Here is a 21,307-nt window from a genome sequence, read left to right as displayed (position 1 = left end):
CTCTGATAGCTCTGCTTTCCGGAGGCCTAGCGAGGATCTGATCTAATCTTGACGGCCCACCATGGGCGATTCCGGTCAGTGAGGATCTTCTGTCTCAGGCGCAGGGGGCAATATTTCATCCCAGGCCCGAGCTCTGGAACCTTCACATTTGGCCCCTGAGGGGGACCAACTAAGAGATGCTGGTCTTTCAGCCAATGTAATAGAAACTATTCTAGGTGCTAGGGCTCCCTCCACTAGAATAACTTGTGCCCTCAGGTGTAATGGTTTTAAAAGTTGGTGTATGGCAAACCATGTAGACCCAGTCCACTGCCAGATTGTTTCAGTGCTGCAGTTTCTGCAGGAGAAACTGTCTTTAGGCACAGTCCTAGCTAGTTGCCCACTTTATTTGTGGAGCTAAAGGGTTAAGGCCGTCCACTAGAGCGACAGTCCCTTCATGGGACTTAGCCATTGTGCTCGAAGGTGTGGTTAATACCCCTTTCGAACCACTATAGTCAGCGCCCGTGTTAGGTTTCTGACCCTTAAGATGGTTTTTCTAATGGCCATTACTTCTCTGAAAAGAATTAAAGGCTCTCTCAGTCTTGCCATCCTGCCTAGACTTTGCCCCTGGGCTGGTCAAAGCTATTTCGCATCTTCACCCGAATTATCTTCCGAAAGTTCCATTCTCAATGCATCCAGTTGTTCTAGAATCCTTCTGTCCTCCGCCATTTACTGCTCCGGAGCAGAAAAGACTTTACTTACTGTGTCCAGTACGTGCTCTGCAGATTTTACGTCCACTGCACCAGCCAGTGGCCTAAGTCGGAGCAACTTTTTACATGCTATGGGGGCCGCAACCGGGGAGCGGTTGCCACGTGACAAACAATGTCACATTGGGTGATGAATGCTATTGCCCTAGCCTATGAGGCGCGTGGTTAGACTTAGGGCCCATTCAACTAGGGGGCTTGCATCGTCAGTTGCTTTGGCGAGAGGTGTCTCCTTGCAGCAAGTGTGTAATGTGGCAGGTTGGTGCTCTCCGCACACACTTGTCAAATTTAATAGTTTGAATGTGCATGCTACTCCGGGCTCAAGGGTCCTCGAGTCAGCATCCCAGAGTCAGGTCTAGACCTCTTTAATGATTGTGCACACACGCGACACAACCCTGGGGTCCAGACACTTTTAGTGCGGCGGTGTTGATATTCTCGTTCCCAACAGTTTAATCATGCAGCATCGAGTGTAGCTTTTGAAAAGGAACTTCTCGGGTTACTTGACTGAAAAAGCAGGAACAAGATGCTGCGCTCCAATGCCGCACTGAAGGCGTGACTGGATGTCCTTTCAGACAATATTGACCTGAGGATGTTACGGTTCATGCCTATTTATAACCTCCAGGTGCACATAATCAAATGACGTCACCTAACCAAGGTCATACAAGCCAAACTTTGGCGTGTTTGACACACATGCTTCAACAACCGGTCGCGCAAAGAGCGTTCCCAATAAAGTTTTCACGCAGCATTTCGTTCCGGCTTTTTCTGGGAACAGGGTTATAGTCAAGTAACCTGAGATGTTCCTTGGGCTTCATGATGCTGTTTGTTCACTATAATGTTCTCTAGCAAACCTCTGAGGGCTTCACAGAATATCTGCATTTATAATGAGATTATATACATTATATTATGATTATAATGAAATTATATACATGTGGACTCTATTACCTAATTAGTTGACTTCTGAAGGCAATTGATTTCTCTGGATTTTAGTGAGGGGTATCAGGCTAAAGGGGGCTGAATACAAGTTAATGCTACACTTTTCAGATTTAATTTGTAAAATACTGTATTTTGAAAACATTTCTAGTATAATTTTTTTCTACAGTACCTTACAATTATATATTTATATTTGTGGTTGTAACACTGTGGTTGTGTCAAAATGTAGAAAAGTTCAGGGGGAATAAGGCACTGTACATGCAAGCATACACAAATAATAGATGTATAGATATATACTTCTATATTCTACTTGTCAAAGTAATATCCACATATATGGCAGGACTCAAGATTTTCCAGCATACCATTGTCCACACAGCAATTGTTTGTCAATTGTTTGCTGGAGCAAAAACAAACAAACAAAAAAACATCCACATGCATGAATGATCCACTAGTCATATGAATCTGCAGGCTTGCAATGATTATTTTGTAACACAAGCTTGAAAATTATTGGTTAGGGGCACTGGTGGCTCAGTGGTAGGTGTTTCGCCTGCCATGCGGAAGGCCCAGGTTCGATTCCCAGCCAGTGCCCAAACCTCAGCCACTGGATGCAGTGCCGGTCCCAAGCCCGGATGAAATGGGAGGGTTGTGTCAGGAAGGCCATCCGGCGTAAAACCTGTGCGGAGTTGTAGTTGTTGTGTGACTAGATATTTCGCTGTGGCAACTCTTGCCGGGAGTAGCTAAAAGACCAACAACAACAAGTTCTGAGCCACAAACCTATGCAACCAGGTTATTGTTTACTAGGTTTTCCTTTTTATTCCCAAGTGGATTACAATTGTTAACTTGAGAGTAACCTGGTTGTTGTCTCACATTAAATAGTAGAAAAACATCCAACATTATTAATCATGGTTTTTAATGTAAAAAAACTGAAACTGGATGTGTATATTTTAATTTTATATTTATAATTTTAGATGTATAATTAATGTTCTTGTGTTGCAGCAAACTGGCCAGTGCATTGCAACTTCTCTCGAAACTGTGATAATGATTGTGAGTATTACTGGCTACTACTAGTCATAGTAAAACAATATTTCGGAGTGAGGAATGAAGGAGAAATGTAATTAATGAACTGTAACTATTTTTATTTTTGGAGCTGTGTACTATTGGATGACAATCAGTGTTGAAGTTAATGGATCTCAGACTGAGGAAAATATATCTGCATGGGTAAGGTCTAAATGCGCATTTTCATTTAATATCTGTTGGTTATTTATACATTAAGAATATAAGTAATAAATAGTACAACACAAATTATGGAAAGTGATGCCTTATATATAAATTGTGATTTATTCATTAAGAAACAAAAAAATTAACTCAGGATTTTAGCATTGTATATAATAAGCAACATTTAAAATATGTATTTATATTCATTATAACGAAGAGGGATTGTATAGGGAGGCAAAAAGGGATGCAAATGGCTACAATTGCAGAACTGCCATCTTTTCCATAACCTGATGTACAGTAAACACAAACCCCCAATAAAATTGAAATGTTTTTCCTAAGAAATTGTAAGATATTTCTCAAAAGCCGTAGATTGTGCTGTACAGCTGGTAGAGGGTGTAACATGATAATTTGGGGGATGAGGAAGCAAAAACAGAAATATAATGAACAGCGGTCTTTTTTTTTATATACACATTTTAAAATGCATCTGAACAAATAAACCAGAGTTGGAGCACTTTCGATATTTTAAAAGTAAAAGGCACAGAAGTGGTGCTATAAATTGTTGAATAAATAACTATATACCTTAAGTGTGAAAAAAAAGTGTTATTGCAGGGTGTGTTACTAGCGAAACAAATAAGAGGTACAGTATACTATTGTATTATGCAGGTATACAAGTGCAAGATATACTGTATTTGCAACATAAAAAAAAAGGTAAAGCAGATGACTGACAAACCTGGTAAACCATTCACATATTACTTTAGCCCACATAGCATTGTGGATCTCTTGCCAGTCAAAGCAAAATTCAGGCAAAACAGTTAAAAAGCAAAATCATACTATGTCTCACATCATCGAAGGAAGACAGTACATGAAACCATTAGGTCTGTAAACTAATGAATCTGACATTTGACTGATCATTACAGAGAGAAGGGAAAAAAATGTGTACACTATAAGCAATATTGTAGGGCACACAGTAACATTGACAACATAAGTTTATTGTAACAAACAAAACTGAAACTTAAACTTAAAACTTAAATAGCACAATACAACAACATTTAAAATGACACAGGTGAGAGTAATTAATAAGACATATAATATGCTGCGGCTAGTGTAGTTCTTGGCGCTGCCATGACAGACAAGCATAAAAGTGACAGCTGGAACAGAATAGCCAACGCATTATTAAAACCTGGAAGGATAGTGCTGAGCCATAAGCTTTGTAGGGGAAATGTGGGCAGAAAGAAATATGCCTGCGATTAGAGATCACTTAAAAGCTTGGTGAAACTACATTGTAAAACAACAACAAAAACTTGACAGTAGAAAGGAGTGATCAGGCTTCAGTTGGTCAGGGTTTAGGTTTAACAAGGTTATGTAACATTAAGTCAGCTCTCTAATTGAATTAACTCAATGACAGGCTATGCTGGGAAGCAAGTTTGATTGTCTTTGCTTTAAAAAGGAAATCTACATTATGTATTTTGATAAGCTTAATTAAAACTGGATAATACGCAAAAAAATAATTAACTGGTCACAGTTTTCAAGATATCTAAGTTTACATTTTAGGCCTATATAAAGTCACACACTAAGATTTTATTCAATCGCCACACAATGTGGTGGCTAGCTCATGTGTGAAAGTAATTCTTCATCCCCCAGAACCACTGTTTCACAATTTAAGTTTTAGGATATGCCTGTGTCACCGAGAAAGAATAAACTGCCCATTCAGTACATTTCAAGTAGTCAGCTGACCTTATTTTATTGTCATATAACATTGATGAGCCTAGACCAGACTGAAGCAACCCCAGATCATAACACTGCCTTCAGAATGTCTTGAAGTTGAGTCATGTCAACTGGACTTCGTTCCTGTTCAGTAGATACATTTCACTACTCATCCAAGTAGCTTCTGTAGTCTAAGTTAAGTTGGAAAGTTCCTCGTATTTTAAGTTCTCAAGGTCAAAGGATCTTACCCTATCTGAAAAGTCTTGTTGCATGAATAACAAGTCCTTAAGTTTGGCTTACTTGATGGACCTGTGAGGTGGTCTTAAACTCCCTCTGGATGGATGAAACAGCAGCATCAAAAATAGGAGACAGGTTGTGTCTAAGACCTTCACCTCTGTTGGAAGAATGATGCATAGACGGTGTATTTCATCCCCTCTCAAACCATCTATCACCTGTGTCTAAAATTCTCACATTTTCACCCTCAAATACGTGATCTCCATGTTCTTCATGTGAAGTTCTGCTGCTGATTCCGGCCCTGAGGAGTAGCTTTTCTGTGTTTACCTTTTATGAGGAGGTTGTTTCATCTCCCCAATGTAGAGCTCTGAACACTCTTCACTGCATTGGACTGTGTATATTATATTGCTCATGGTATGTTAGGGGGTTTGAAGTGAACTGGTGTGTTGGGCTTTCCAAAAATACTTTTTAGCTTTTCTGACACTCCAGCCACATATAGGATGATAAATTTTTCTGTTGCGTCTGGGTCTCAGCTCTCTCTTACGTCCTTCTTTTGGATCTGGAAGCTATTTTGTTAAAGGCCCACTTAGGATACCTGCAGGTCTTGAGTGCTGCCTTCAGATGCTTGTTTATTTTAACCCTGTGTTGCAGTGTCCTGATGACGCTTAATTTGTATTTTAGTGGATGGCATTGGTCTGTATGTGGCTTTCCTGTAGATTTCAGTTTTTAGTTTCCCTTCGTTCCCTATGAGAACTGCAAGAAGTCCAGAAAGGACAACGTGTTGTCCTTGGTGTCTTCTCTTTACAGTGTTTCCAGAGTCTCTGACACTCTGTCAGAGAGCAGTGATTTCATTAGTGTGTGCGAGTCTGTGTAATGAAATCCACCACAGGATGGATTTTTTACCCACTTTTCCTTTATGTCCTCTGTTGATGTCCTGTTATCCATTTTTCCCAAGCTGGCTCCACTGTAGTGTGTTTCCGGGATAGAAGATACATTGTTTTGTTTTATCTCTCCTTTCCTTTGTGGTATTGGGCCAGTTTTGACCGATTTACATGTCAGTGGTGAAAAGGACTTGTCTTATTCTAGTAATCTACCACTTTTATTGCTGTTCTTTCATAATTCATAATCCTGTACTAATTCACAGTGTCTCAGTCATACAGGTGAGGCTATCAGAAAGTTGAGTCATATAACCTCACCTGGATGACTGAGAATCTTTACAGACTCTGCCCCCAGAGGTTTAAAAACGTGGCACTGTGAATTATGGGTACATTGTTTCATGTGCTTCTCTTCTTACCCTGATGCACCCATCGCTCTGAAATAGTCAGTCAGAACTCTTCACACCACATGAACTTTTTCCTTAGCTCCAAAGTTTTTATTTATGCCCCAAGCCTTTTTTTCTGATTAGTCTCACTAACAAAAGATTTTCTTATGGCCACACAGCTCATCATGAGTTCTCATCACCTTGTGTGTATATAAAAAAAGCTTTTACTTTAGCTATCAATCGTAGTTATGATTTTTTTTACCATGCAACTTCACCTTGCTTGATGCAGCCCAGTAATTTAACCATTCTGAAATGGTAACTTTTTTTGGGCCAGGCAGTGTATAACAGTACATATAATACATTATTAAAAAGACAAAGAGGCACATATTAGATACTAAATAAGAACATTTACCATTTGTTTTAGAATTTACTTAATACTTTGCTTATTAGTTTAAAAATCTATATAAATATATTGTGAAGTTAATAGGAAAGAATCAATACATGAAAAGAGAATGGTTCCATTTTATTATTAATAATACATTATATATACAATAAAATGAAAACCCAAAACTCCAGTAGCTTTAATTGTCTGGTTTTAATTTACCTCTTCGAAACACATATAGTAATAATTAACAGCTTTTCCCCTGAAGCAGAGTTTTAAAAATTGCTACTCAGTTTTCTCCTTGAATGGAGCACCTGTTTTTACTGTTCAACAGTAATCTTACAGCTATTACTTTCCCTTGACGCCCTATTTTCATAGAGCTTATATCTTTAGGCAATTGCTTACCATACTCACTTACTACTCCAGAATTTGTTGAGAAAAAATCTATCTGAATGGCATCAAAATTTAGTATAGGCCTAAATATATATCTACTTAAATATTTTAGCATTTAGCTTATTTTTTTTCTCTTTAATTTTGCAGTCATTCATTGAACATAACTTTAAATCTAAAAAGGAAAAATACATGTGATCATGTCATGTGTTACATTTACTTTCATATGTGTGTCAGTATTTCATGTACAGAAATCTTTAAAGTATATACAGTGGACATGTCTAACCCAAGAAAAATCTTAAATGTTTAACAGCTGCAGAATCTGTTCAACAATGAAAATGAATGTAGTCCTACACTTCCCACTGTTACACCCAGTGGTTCTACATACAGCATTAACATTACACAAAATGTCAGCTTAATTACTCCAAGTCTGTTAATCAATGGGACACTTGAAAACGGCAGGTAAGATGGAGGTCAGTATTTTATAACCTTAATACAGTGCCACGAATTTTAACATAATTATTCAGATAATCAAACAAATCTAAGTGCAGTTTTTTGAATTATGAATTGATTTATTAAGGGAAAACATCCTGGCTCTATGTGAAAAAGTAACCCACCCTTTATATATCATGAATGTGTCCAAAATCATTAAAAATCATTTATTTTTGCAAAGCTGAGTTGAATTTTACATATTGCACCCAGGTCTGATTACTGCCAGACCTGTTAAATCAAGAAATCACTTAAATAGAGCCTGTTGAAAGTGAAAAGCATGCTAAAAGATAAAAAAAAATCAACAAACAGGATTCATGCTTGAACACCCTCCAATGTGGCTGAATTATAACCATTCTGCAAAAAACAGACAAAATTCCTCCACAGTGATGTGAAGAATTCACATAACCTCGATTGCAGTTTTTGCTACTTGTGTGATAAATATGCCAAAAAAAGTAAGAAAATTAGTGTGGGGAAATACTTTTTCATGGCACTGTAACTTCTAATCAAAAAGATTCTTTTAATTTTATTACATTTACAAATGCAGTGCTTTTATATCATCTGACTTTATTGCTTACATGCCTGCAATTTATGATAGAAACCGTGCTGGATTTATTTCACATTGGTAATGTCTCTGTGTAGTAAAACATTTAAACAACTACAAGCCTGTGTCATAACTTACAAGCTTTTTATCCCTCTGTCTCATTTCTTGTTTGCAGTGTGTCAAACGGAAGTGAAACCTCTACAAATATATTCAAGGTAGGCAATATTTTTTATAGAACTGAGCCAATTACTGTACTTTGTTTCTTTACTAAGTGTATAGGATGTTTTTGTATGTGTTTTTTAACATGAATGCATATTTTGGTTTGAATATGTCCTTGTGCAAAGTAAAAGTTAACTTGTTATTTATTTCCTTTTTTTTTTTTTTTTTTTTAGAATTTGACAGTTATATGTGTGAATAAGACTGATATAAGGTCTGTTATCCAAGTTTTGTTATCCTTCGCAATTTTCCTATTAAATCATTATACCAATAAAATGATGTTGCTAATGGCTTAAAACATCTGGTCTGTTCTAGGCAGACCACATGCACTGTATTGTTGCAATTATCACAACCAACCAATACATGCTGCATTATACAAACCGTGAGCACTGCCCAGAGTAAATCATCCATCAAGGCCTCAGTAGTTGGAGACAGTGTAGAGCAAGTTGGTGAGTGCAATAGAAATATTTCCAATAGTACTTTTGATTTATGTAATTCTGTGGGCACTATTGATGTCTGGTTGTTTCTGATTTTAATTAAGTGGAAATTGTGAGGATATGTATTTATACTAAGGAAATATACCCTAGGGTTGTAGAGTAACAAAAAATAATATATACAGTAGTGTATAGATGGCATGTAACTTATCAGCTTTTAACCCAACAGTAAAAGGGATCTGTCATAGCAGTACTGCAGGATCGGTAGTTGGAAGCTTTGAGAAGTGCAATGGTTCTTTTAGCCCTGATGTTCCCTGCAATTCAAATGCCACTGTTAATGTGTCATGGTAAGAAACTTTGTTCATTTTTAGTAATTGATCAAGTGATGATGAGTGAGCCTGTTCCAGGAGAAGCCATGCAAGCCTTGCTATGACACTTTGACTTTTCATTCATTTTGATAGAGGTTAGTTTTGTTTCCAGAATGTTTGTGTCTCATCTGTGTATGTCTTTGTGAATTCCAATTTGTAATTCCTCTTTTTACTGACGAGGAGTGGTTTGCGTCTTGCTGGTAAGGTATTGACTGTTGTATTGAGGTTTTTCTTCACAGTTTGCAATGTCATCAGTAGTTGTTGTTTTTGGCAAATGCAACAGGTGGTTGTTAGTACACCAGTGGTTTCTGCGTTTTTGTTGACAATATTTATTACTCTGGTGAAGAAAAACCCCTTTACATCAGTTGGCCAAAACATCCTCCAAGAGGTATCTGTGTCATATTCACCAATCATGAAAAGACAGGAATGTTTATGAAAATAAATACAGAGGGTTTACTACAATATGAAAACAATTGGTAAGCCTCAAAGGAGAACAGAACATAGACAGTTCTGCAACGAGCTCCTGTAAACAGATGAGACAAAGATAAACCTGCACCAGAATAAGTTGAATAGATGATGTTGGGGAAAGGGGGAGGAGGAAAAACAACTCACGATGTAAATCATACCATCTCAGGTAGTGTATAGCTGACGCATCTATGACTCTCAGGTCATGTACGGCTGCAAATGCAACAGTGAAAATAGCTTTCTATGTGTTATTGCTATGGCTGCAGACAAAAACAGTATAAGATTATCATTATTTGCTTTAGATTGACCCAAAGCAAATATTAAAAACTATTGTTTAAATAAAATTGTTAGTTTCGGCCAAATCTTTTTGGTCCCTTGATGAAAAGTAAGGGAGAGTGTTATGCACATATAAAATGTTAATTCTACACAGCTTACTTGATCTGGATTTAAATACCCTCAAATTACATCTAAAAGTCTGCATTTATTTTGAGCCCCTTTTAATATTTAGTTATAATTAGTTATGTACCACATAAATATATACTGTACATACAATACATCTCTGTCTTTCTCTCACACACACATACACACAATATATAAACAAATTATATTTTTCAGCAATGGAAACAGTGAAACGGCATATGTTTCCCTTACCATTCCAGACCAAATAAACTCCACGTTTGGTATGTATGGCATTTGTGATGGAAATAGTGTACTGTATATGCTCTTCATTTTACAGCAGATTATTCAAGATCTTATTAATTATATAATTTATAAAATCTATTTTTAAATATAGAATTAGATGAAATATATACATAAAACACTGGGCAGGCTAAATTAATGTAAATCTATTTAAATATAATTAATTTTGAATGTAATATCAGCATGTTTATTTGCCATGATTTTTTATTTTTTATTTTGACGAATACACTAATCTGACCATTGTAGAACTTGTATTGCATGCAATCATGTCACGTTGAAGCTTATTTTAATTATTTTTTTCCTTAGAAAACAATACATACACTTGTAACTGTTCCTCCTATTGCAGCGGGACAGGTGAGATAAAATTGTGTATGTGTCTTTGTGTGTGTAATTACCAATTTGATTATTACCATTTTAATTTAAGCTCCTTTTTTTTTAGCTGCCTATTATCTTGTGGATTTTCAGACTTCAGACTTCAATTTTAATATAACGCAAGTCAGTCTTAAATACCATAAATCATAATTAGTTTACAATAATATGAACTCTCCAAGCTTTTGTTAAATAAAATATTTTTTTTTCTTGCTTCACAGATATTAAGAAATCCCACATGTAACATCACTGAGTACGTTTACCATCCTGTTTCTATGTCTAATTGCTGTATATGTAATTCTCTCTTTCTCTCTCTCTCTCTCTCTTTCTCTCTCACACACACACACACACACACACACACACACAGATTACACAAAGCTAACAAGAAACTTTATATACAATGGTTTTAAATAATGATTTCATTTATTTTGGGGAAAAAAAAGCTGTCCAAACCTGCCTGGTGCTATGTGAAAAAATAAAGCTAATAACTGGTTATGCCACACTCCGTGGCAACAACTGCAATCAAGCGTATGCGATAACTGCAAATAAGTCTTTCAAATCGCTGTGGAGGAATCTTGGCCTACTCCTGAAGGGTTTTCAAGTATGATTTATTTTATGCCACCACATTTCAATCAGTTTAGGTCTGAACTTCGAATTGGTGTGTTGAATCATTGTCCTGCTGCATAATCCGTGTGTGCTTGAGCTTGAGATCATGAACTGATGGCCGGACATTCTTTATTCTCCTAGGTTTGGACAGCTTTTTTTTTTCCTGAAAATGCAGCTATTAAATTTAAATGATCATTTAATTTGTATTTACTCAGGTTATCTGTGTGTAATATTATATATACATACATATACAGTGGGTATAGAAATGAATCTCCCCTCCTTGTAATCTCATTTTGCTTGCATTAGACTTTAAAAAGCATCAGGATGTTAAAGGTTGCACAGGGTAAATATAGCTGAATAAAATAAAAAGGTGTCTATCTCCATTTCAGCCTGCAAAGCAACAAAATGTCATTATTGTCGAGGTGGGTGATTCTTTACTATACTAACTGTACATACTGTACAGTATATATAATTTGGGGTACATTCCATGTCTGTTAAGTATGTTCATTCTAAACCTTTTCTTCAAAGATACCATATATATTTCCTTTTAAGGGTAAGCATGAAATGCAAAGCATCCAATGCTTTACTTGGCTTGAAAATCTTTTTCAAGCCAAGTGGACGATTTTTTCCATGTCCACTTTTGTACTTGTGGGTTTCTTGGTTACAGAAAAATGAATTAAACACAGAGTTACCATCAACTTAAAAAATATTTTAAAAGTATAAATACTAAAAATATATCTTAATGTGTTTATATATATATATATATATATATATATATATATATATATATATATATATATATCAATTAAGCTGACTCTGAAGATAACTTATGACGTACAGTGATCAGTCCTAACATTAATTTCCCACAAAATGAATTGAATAACTGATTATAAATTAAATAAAAGTAAACTGGTGACAGGATCATAGTCACTGAAAACCTATTCACGCCTGTAGGGGCCAAAGGCCAACCCACCTATCCTGGTCTGACAGAAAAGTGGCACAAACCACTGAAAAAGTCAATGCTGGCCATGATAGAAAGGTTTAAGAACACCCAGCACATTACAGCCTGATGTGCATTGGGCATAGCAGACAAATAGTTCAAGTTTGAACTATCATACTCCGAAGGATTTTCCATTATGGTCCTGGTGTAAGACACCATAGGATACCTTCTAAGGTCCCTTGAAACCATACACAGAGGACCTAAAGTTGCCCCAGTGGAACAAGGGGAACCTAAAACCTAGGTGGCTTTAATGTAATTTGTTAATTTTTTTTATACTGTATTTGATCTATAATAGCTCATTGATATTACTTGAACATCAACTTTCTTAAACTGTACACTGGTATGGTTTACTGATATTTTTAGTGGAAAGTCTGGTATTATTCATATCAGTGAACTTTCACTTTCTCCCTCATCTTACTTATTAACTTATGTAAAGTGTACTCCAAATTATAGTGACTCACATATACAGTTTCATAAATATTTGAACAGTACATATTTTGCAATGTTGTCATGTACAGAAGCAAAATGCCAAAACAAAATGATTTCTTCTATTATTTATGATCATGAGTATACAGTATATATACAGTTGAAGTGAAACATTTACATACACTAAATTCTAAAATTTTGATCAAACATCTTAGGTCAGTTAGGAGAATTATTTTAAGTGTGCCAGATGTTTTAATAGACCTAGTTATTAATCTTTAGAATTGTTACCAAGGATGAACCAGAATTGGTGTTGGAGGTCCACAATTTTTTTTTTGATTTTCCAATGAAAACAAAAAGGCACTTAGTTTAAGGTAGGCCTCAAAATTACATCCACAGGTATACCTCCAGATAAGCCAAATGATGGCAATTAAGGTTAATCAGAAGCTTCTAAATATATGAAATTTTTTTGAAATATTCCAAGCTGTTTAAAAGGCACAGTCAACAGGGTAGTCCACGACTTACAGATATCCGAGTTACAAATTTCTGCAGATACAAATAGACCGCGGTTCTACGAACATTTGTACAGTAGATGTGAAGTCATGGAAGTAGCTCATGTGTATCTTACAAAAATAGACAGTGCAGTGCACCAGATACCAATATTTACAATTATATACAATATTTTCAGTGTGAAAGATTCCCCTCACAGTTAAAAGGTGAAGAGACAACATTTCACAATGAGATCTATGAACAATTGTTGGAAAAATGACTTTTGTCATGCATAAAGTAAATATCCAAACTTACTTGGCAGACCTGCAGCATACATTTTAACATTAAATCTGTGGAGTGGATAAAAAGATCAGTGTTATTGACATCAGTCTAAATAGTATTTAGTAGGAAACGCTTCTTTTAGGACTTTTTGGGTCAAACAATTCAGATAGACCCCACAAGCTTCCGACAATATGAAAAAAAATACTTTTAGAAATGTCAGTCTAAGTGTACGTAAACTTTCAACTTTAGCTGGATATTGTATATACTGTTCAGTGAAACCTTGGATTTCGCCGTCAAAACAAGAAGCGCATGAGTAATACATGATACTCGGTACTCGTAAACCAAGACTTGTTTTTTTTTTTTCAAGTCAAAATGTAAAAAAAAAAAATCTTTGCTCGTCTTGCAGAACATTCGCAAACCGCGTTACTCGCAATCTGAGGTTTAACTGTACTGATCTAAGCTCAACACCAATATGTAGCAATGAAAAAGCTCAACAGCTCATTAGTGGATTTTTTTTTTCCTCCTTGACAGGCATATTTCAGGACAATAAAGGCAATATACATCAGGCTTAAATGGTGGTAGAGATGACTGACTCATTCATAATCAATAAAAGGTCTTGGCCAAAAATTTATGTAACTAATACTAGTGTATGAAATTTTTGAGCCGGACACTATATATACACACTGTACATTATTGGCAACACCAGTACACTTGCTTATTCTTGGAATCATGAAAACAACCAATCATGTGGCAGCAGATGACGAGATGCAGCCTATTGAATCTTTAAGTGTCAACATTGCCACTTGTGCCCGCCACAAGATTGATTAGATAACTGCAGGAATGTACATGCATACAGGTTGTAAAAATAAAGTGGAAGATAAATATGTACAAGTGTGCATGTGTGACTATGCATGTACCATATGCATGAATGTAATTATGTATTAATGTCACGTACTGCTAGGTGTTGGACTGTGGGCATGGTGTGGCAGGCATAGACACAAAGGGGGATGATGTTGAAACAGTCTTTTAATAAACAAACCAAACAGGAACAAAAAGGAGTTGGCTTAAACTTGGAGCATACTATAAACAGAACTAATAATCAACGAATACATATACCGACTAGGGATCACACACCAACATACAGTACAGACAAGGGATACGAACCAGACAAGACACACTAAGTCCTAGCAGACTGAACACAAGGGACAATACATGCAAGGGGCTAAAGACACACAAGACAGGCTTGGCCTACTAGCTGTTACACACATTAGCTGCTAAGCTAGCTAGTAGCTAAACAGACTAATTGCTAAACAGGCTAGTAGCCAAAGACCCAAGGGATGACCAGACTAGGTATAAAACAGACCAAGAAATTTAAAGGTTAGTGGCTAAACGTGTTAGTACCTAAACAGACAAGTAGACTAGACAGACTCAACAAACTAAGATCCAAGTAGGTTAGTAGTGCACTGATTAGTATTGATACAGACTAAAAACTACACATGCAAAGGAGGTTACTCGCACATGAGGATAACACACAAAAGGCTAATTCTCCTAGAGGCTAATCCTGCTAGGAGACACAGAGTCAAATAGACATAAACTAAATCAAGACAGATATAAACTTAACTGAAAGAGTTTCAGAAACCAAATGCCAACTCTACTTAAACAAACTAGGACAGGACAGAACTGAAATAATGCTTGACCCAGTTTCCCAGAACTAACAGCTATTTATAAGGAATCTAATGAGCATCCTCAGTTCAGGTGAGCGTCCGTGTCACCTGACCGAGGTGCCTTCTGGGAAACTGAGTCTACAAACAAAAACTACAAACACAATATTGCCCTCTAGTGCTGAACCATCACAATTAATTTAGATTTGTGTGTGTTTTCATTTAGTCCTGATTGCCAGGTTTTGAAGAAGCTGTCTCAAATCTATGAAGTAAGAATCCTTGGAATTCAATCACGTTTGTTAATGGCTTTAAAACAAGGCTAATAGTATTTTTTTTTAAATGCAGAAGTCTACTATGACCTGTGATACAAGGCAAGTTTACTTTTACCATTTACTTTGTACAAATAAACATTGTATTTACTAGTTACATTTATCTAAAAAGAATTCAGAGAAAATACAATATAAAATATTAAAGAGTAAAAATCTTGTTTCCAATCAATAGCTTAAAGTTTTATACTTCGCGTTACCACATATTTGCATATTTTATGTAACAAAAATATACAAATACTTTTTATTTTCTAGCCTGCAACGATGCACCATTATTTTAAAACTAAGCAAGCCCATAGACGTGTGTTCACTCAGCACAGCACTACTGGGTACATTTCAAAACCAGAACATCATGGTTATTAATGGAACTGTCACCAGAGTGGGTATGTGTATTTGTTTTTGTTCTGAGTAGAGAAATTAAAGACAGAGTTTTCCAATAGTGTCTAGACTACCACCAACTTTTAACTGAAAATATTAGAAAATGTAGATTGAAAAAGCAGGTCACTTATCCCCCCTCTTTGCTGTTAACCATGTACTTTTTGTAAGTGGCCCAGGATTAGGGCAATATTTATATTTATCTTTATATACTTCTGTTAGTGCCTGTATTTTATAAAAGGTCAGGTTTCATTTTTACATAATATGTCAAAATAGCATCACTAATTGTCAGAAAGGTGTGATAAACCACAGTTAAGTTATTTTTTAACAATTTAAAAACTGCATTTTGTGTTCAATTATGTTATCTTTGACTAATAGTTAACGGTTTTTGATAAGCAGAAACATTTAAGTGTGACAAAGATGCAAAAGAATAATAAATCAGGAAGGGGGTAAATTGTTTTTCACATCACTGTATATATATATATATATATATATATATATATATATATTTGTTAAACACTCATTTGAAGTGTTTGAGTGTAGACATTTCAGCAAGTGTCATGCATATGAAATGAATGAAAACTTGAATGTTACCAAATTCATTACTTAACTATAATACACAGTTAAATTTTTGCACTTTTGACAGATATTACATTTTTGATCTGGCAATTTGTAATTCCATCCTACTTGTAAAAACTCCTCAGATATATTTAATTATGAGGGGATCAGACTGTATCTAATGTGAACTTACTGTAGCTGTAGCATCTATGTCCATACTTATGTTTGAGGTCAGAATACCAGATTTTCCAAGTAATTCAACCCATTTGATTAATGACTTCGATTAATATGCATGTGATATGCATTACTGCATAACATCACACTGCTACTCATTTACGCTTTTGTCTTTCAGCCATATGCAGCTGGAAATACGATCTAAATACAGATCTTTTGCAACCAGACATATTGCCCATGCCCATATTTTCTGATGTCTGTTCAGTTGGACGAGAAAACATTATTTTAAATTACTGGTGAGTGCATTAGTTTATATTACTTAACTTTAAATTGGTAATTATTCTTTGCAAAATAGTTTGAAATAAAGTTGAAATAAATAAAAGTTTAAATAAAAATTCACTATATGATGCAATTTTAATAATTTGTCTCTTTTTACACATTTGCCACACATGTATCACAGCAAAAAAGGAACAAATGTAGCTGTACCTCTGATGGCGACATGCAACACAATCCCAGGTAATTCTGCCTCCACGAGCATGCCACCATCAACTGCAAACAGCAACATAACTACAGCCTCTGATACGGCTACCTTGACTATATCAGGTAGGAAATCCACTCATGAAGAACACAAATTGTTAGGTCTCATGTCAGACATGCAAATAATAAGGTACACTGCACAGCATGTTCTGTATATAGGCTAATAGTTGCACATATACAGAGGCTAAAATTAACTTTTAAATTAAGATTTATTTCAGCTTTAAATAACTATCAGATTTCCAGTTAGTGCAAGATTACATACACTAAGTTGACTGGCTGGAAGATTTTTGAAATTGTGGCAATGACTCTTGGAGTCTTTTAATTTAGCAGTTGTCTTAACTTGGATTTAATTGGCAGTACTGTACATGTACAGTAGCTGTCTTTAAATACAGTGCCTTTTGTGCTAGGATCTCCTTTAGAGATCACTGCCTTAAAAATCGTCAAGCTTCTGTGGTGGATATCGTGATCTGGGATCGGGAAACACTTTGGTAAACATTGTCCATTAACATAATTTGTTGCTGCAATTAAAAATGCAACATAAAAGGTGTTAAGGAAGCTGTACATCAATACTGTCCAGGGGCATCAAAGACTTCTCTGGGCTCTGTGTTACTTGAGATTGACTGGACATGTTTTGTTGTCCCATAAGTGAACATTTCAAATATTTTTTGGAAACAACAGTGATCATGCTCTTTATGTAAAGGATGAAAAGGACCATCCACTAGGATCAGTCATGTAATGGGGGTGTGCCAGCGCCTGTGGCATGGCCAGATTGTATATCTGTGAGGCAGCTTTAATGCACCATTAATATTTTTGGAGCAAAATATGCTGCCATCCAAGGACCATTTGTTTTTATTTTTTATTTTGGACATCTCTGTATTGTACAGCCTTCTCCAATTATCATCTAAGTGCACCAGTCATGGATGCTAAACATAGAGTATGGGTGCTAGACTGGCCTGCCTGCTCCATTTAAGAATGTGTGGTGCATTATTATGTGGTGTGGTGCATTATAATGCAGGTTGTAGCAAACTGTATTGCCCCCTATACCAGATTACTAATACAGCCCTGATCACTATGTTGGTGTAATTGAGGTTATGAGTGTCAGAAATCAACCAAGTGCAACTCTTGGTTTTCATGAAGACCCTTACCACATACCTATACCTTGTATCTATAGAGGAATAAACCCAGGACCATTTTAAAAGAGAATTATCTAAAAATACTGAACAAATGTCTTAAAATGAGATCCTGCTAAACCTTTTAGCAGGTTCCTAGGCATGAAAAAGATACCTCCAAAGTTTATCAATAGGCTTAAAGACAAATAAGTCAAAGTATTGAAATGGCAAGAACAAACCTGAAAATGTGGACTGAACTCATAAGGCATGCCTGGGCAAGGAGATCCACTAACATGACGCATAGTTCCATTATGGAAGACTTTAAGGCAAGAGCATACGAAGACATTCTACAAAATTGTTTTTTTTTTTTCAACTTTGTGGCAACAATTTGAGGAAGGCGCACAAACTGGTGTTATGATCAGATGTTCACATATAATGCATGTCATTCATGTGGTCATACTATTATTAAACTGTTTTCAATGTATTAATTAATCAATAAGCAGGAATAATAATAATGTTAAAATGAAAACTTTGTACATGTTTAATAACACATACAAAGTGTTACCTTGTACCTGGTATATTTAACTTAAAGATATAAAAATATTTATACCACACTCTCATACAGGCTCCACAGACTCATCAACCAGTGCAGAAGCAACAGCTGAAGGTCTTCTGAATCTAAGCAGGAATGCATCTTCTCTAAACTCCACACAGATACAGCAGATCTTATCTCTGCTAGAGTCAGTTCTTTCTGGGCCCACAATTAGCTTGGCTTTGGGAAACTTGTCTATCAACATTGTCAGCAGTCTTATAGATGCACCTCCTAATGTACTGGCATCCAGTTCCAACAGGTAAAAATAAACAGATTGACTTGTAGCCCCTTAATAAAATTTAATAAAAGGGGCTACAAATTTATTACTAATTATTAGAATTTAACTAATTATTCTCCCATAATCAGCTAAGTGCACCATGAAAAGTGTTATTAACTCCACACATAACTAATATATGATGCACACATTTTGATTGTATTACTTTAATCATTGGATGTGTTATTTTCTATTTTGTATATTAATTGGGTGGAAGACGTATACCTAAATTAAATCCAAATCCCAGCAGTTAATGCGATTTATTACGATTTGGTCTATTAATGCAGTTAAATGACAGTTCATTAACTCCTATTATATGTCAGTTTTGATGCTTGTCAGGGAAAAAAGCTACAGTTATTCCTTGGATTGTGAACATAACGTTATGGAAGCATGCTTGTATATCAAAACACTTGTATATCAAAATGAATTTCCTTATGAGAAATAATAGAATCTTAAATAATTCGTTCCACAACCCAAAAAAGTTCATACTAAAATAATTAATACAAAATGTAAAGTAAAAAACATTTTACTTTTTTTCTTTATTTTTTAGGCATTTGGTAGATGTCCTTATCCATAGCAACTTACAATTTTTATCTGATTATATAACTGAACAGTTGAGGGTTAAGGGTTCTGCTCAAGGGCCCAACAGCAGCATCTAGGTGGTCATGGGGTTTGAACCTGGGACAGTCTGAAGCGTAATCCAATGCTTTAACCACTGCCCCACTCCTCAGTACAAAAGATATTTTTGGTCATTTGCAAAATGCACATTTTTAAAATCTGCACTATTAAAACAGCATTTTTAGAGCAATGAAGATGATGTCATAGTCATGTCGTCATTGTGTTTTAGCCCTAATTAACCTGCAACTTACCTTCGAAAAAGAATCCAGACAGAGCAGTGTTTCCGTTAGTGTGTGTGTGTGTGGCGAGAGGGGAGGAGAAGTGAGGGGGCTACTGTGTAGGACGACTTTAACAATACAATCACACACACTAATGGTAATACTGCATTCTGACAAAGAGAGACTCTAGAATCTGGATTGCATGTGTACTACTCGTATATCAAGGCTTCACCTATTTATTAAGTAAAAATTCTTTTAAAAATTTGCTCATCTTGCAAAACACTCGCTGACTAAGTTACTAGCAATCCAATATTCCACTGTATTTCCTTCATCTGTCCCCCCCCCCTCCATGATTTAAGAGGTTTAAACTACCTTATTTTACTAATCCTAAATTAAGTATTAAACTTGATTTCTCAAAATATAGCCCCAAAACATTGTGTAGCTAAACTCTCTGAATGACACTAAGAATGAATACAATATATGCCATTATTGAATATTATGCTGTCATTTCCCAACATATGCTGTGTATAATTTTTTTTTTCCTTTTTTTATTTAATGAGGATCATTGGCATTGTGGATACTGTTGGCTTGAAGCTGGTTGTGCAAGGACAAACTCAAACTATTCTCTCTCCGTCTGTGGCTCTGGCAGTGAAATTGCTTAAGGGGTCCATTTTTCCAGAGACCACATTCATTATCAGTGATCCCTCCAACTTGCAGGTAACAATTCATTAACAATTACTTACACTTTTTAGGAAAACTATTTAATTAATATCTTTGCTTAAGGTGATTGTATGGTAAGTCTTTGTTGTACATGCTTATTTTATGACATCATTATTAGGATAGTAAAAAAAGATAAAATTATAATAATAATGTTAATGTAGGCCAGCAATGAAAGCCACATATGTAAAATACAATTTTCATGACAAAAAAAAGAGAAAGAAAGAAAAAAAAAACTTTTTTTTCACGCGCATAATTTGACACCGTGCCGGTTCACAAACACACACACACACACACACACACACACACTAAAGGCGAGAGAGAGAGAAAGAGTGTGTGAACCCGCACGGTGTCAAATTATGCGCGCGCACACATAACGATAGGCTGAGGAAGAAAATGGATTTTCAACCTTGTAATGAAAATAAGTAAAAATAAATCCAGACAGATAAGTGTATCCGCGAAGGCTCTGTGTGTGAATGTATGTGTGTTTGGGCCTGTCGTTATTTGTGTGCGCACGCGTAATTTGACACCATGCCGGTTCACAAACACACACACACACACACACTCACACACACACACACACACACACTAAAGGCAAGAGAGAAAGTGTGATCCGGAACGGTGTCAAATTACGTCCGCACACACACTACGTGCACTGGTGTTGATTATACCAGTGAGAGACACGCACTAAGACCCAACATGGGAAACGATTACCCACAATTCTGCAGCGCAAGAGAGAGAAAAAAGCATTGGCTCAGTTGTGATCACGTGACACTCGGCATCAAAACAAGAAGCACATGCGTGATACATTATACTCGGTACTTGTAATAAATTACACACAATCTTCTAAACTACTGTATTGCAATGAATTTTCTACATTATAATATGTTTTTAAAATACATCGGTAT

General features: G+C 35.8%; 1 protein-coding gene across 2 annotated transcripts in view; it reads left to right on the top strand.

Annotated features, from left to right (window-relative positions):
• The window catches only part of LOC128545372 (adhesion G-protein coupled receptor G2), a 64,293-nt gene that overhangs the window by 26,019 nt on the left and 16,967 nt on the right, over window positions 1-21,307 (top strand). The window contains exons 13-31 of one of the 2 annotated variants that reach the window (XM_053515587.1): window positions 2,667-2,714; window positions 2,818-2,888; window positions 7,170-7,318; window positions 8,065-8,104; window positions 8,282-8,319; window positions 8,421-8,554; window positions 8,769-8,886; window positions 9,988-10,052; window positions 10,378-10,425; window positions 10,511-10,566; window positions 10,662-10,693; window positions 11,436-11,468; window positions 15,128-15,170; window positions 15,247-15,272; window positions 15,483-15,610; window positions 16,513-16,630; window positions 16,795-16,937; window positions 18,606-18,831; window positions 20,243-20,399. In XM_053515587.1, coding sequence (XP_053371562.1) covers window positions 2,667-2,714; window positions 2,818-2,888; window positions 7,170-7,318; window positions 8,065-8,104; window positions 8,282-8,319; window positions 8,421-8,554; window positions 8,769-8,886; window positions 9,988-10,052; window positions 10,378-10,425; window positions 10,511-10,566; window positions 10,662-10,693; window positions 11,436-11,468; window positions 15,128-15,170; window positions 15,247-15,272; window positions 15,483-15,610; window positions 16,513-16,630; window positions 16,795-16,937; window positions 18,606-18,831; window positions 20,243-20,399 — 1,673 coding nt within the window. The remainder of the gene's footprint in view (window positions 1-2,666; window positions 2,715-2,817; window positions 2,889-7,169; window positions 7,319-8,064; window positions 8,105-8,281; window positions 8,320-8,420; window positions 8,555-8,768; window positions 8,887-9,987; window positions 10,053-10,377; window positions 10,426-10,510; window positions 10,567-10,661; window positions 10,694-11,435; window positions 11,469-15,127; window positions 15,171-15,246; window positions 15,273-15,482; window positions 15,611-16,512; window positions 16,631-16,794; window positions 16,938-18,605; window positions 18,832-20,242; window positions 20,400-21,307) is intronic. The other variant, XM_053515588.1, reaches the window with a different exon arrangement.

This window comes from Clarias gariepinus, chromosome 17 (assembly GCF_024256425.1).
Source record: "Clarias gariepinus isolate MV-2021 ecotype Netherlands chromosome 17, CGAR_prim_01v2, whole genome shotgun sequence".
Taxonomy (NCBI): domain Eukaryota; kingdom Metazoa; phylum Chordata; class Actinopteri; order Siluriformes; family Clariidae; genus Clarias; species Clarias gariepinus.
Note: the sequence above shows the minus strand (reverse complement) of the source record. Positions and strands in the feature narration are given on the sequence as shown.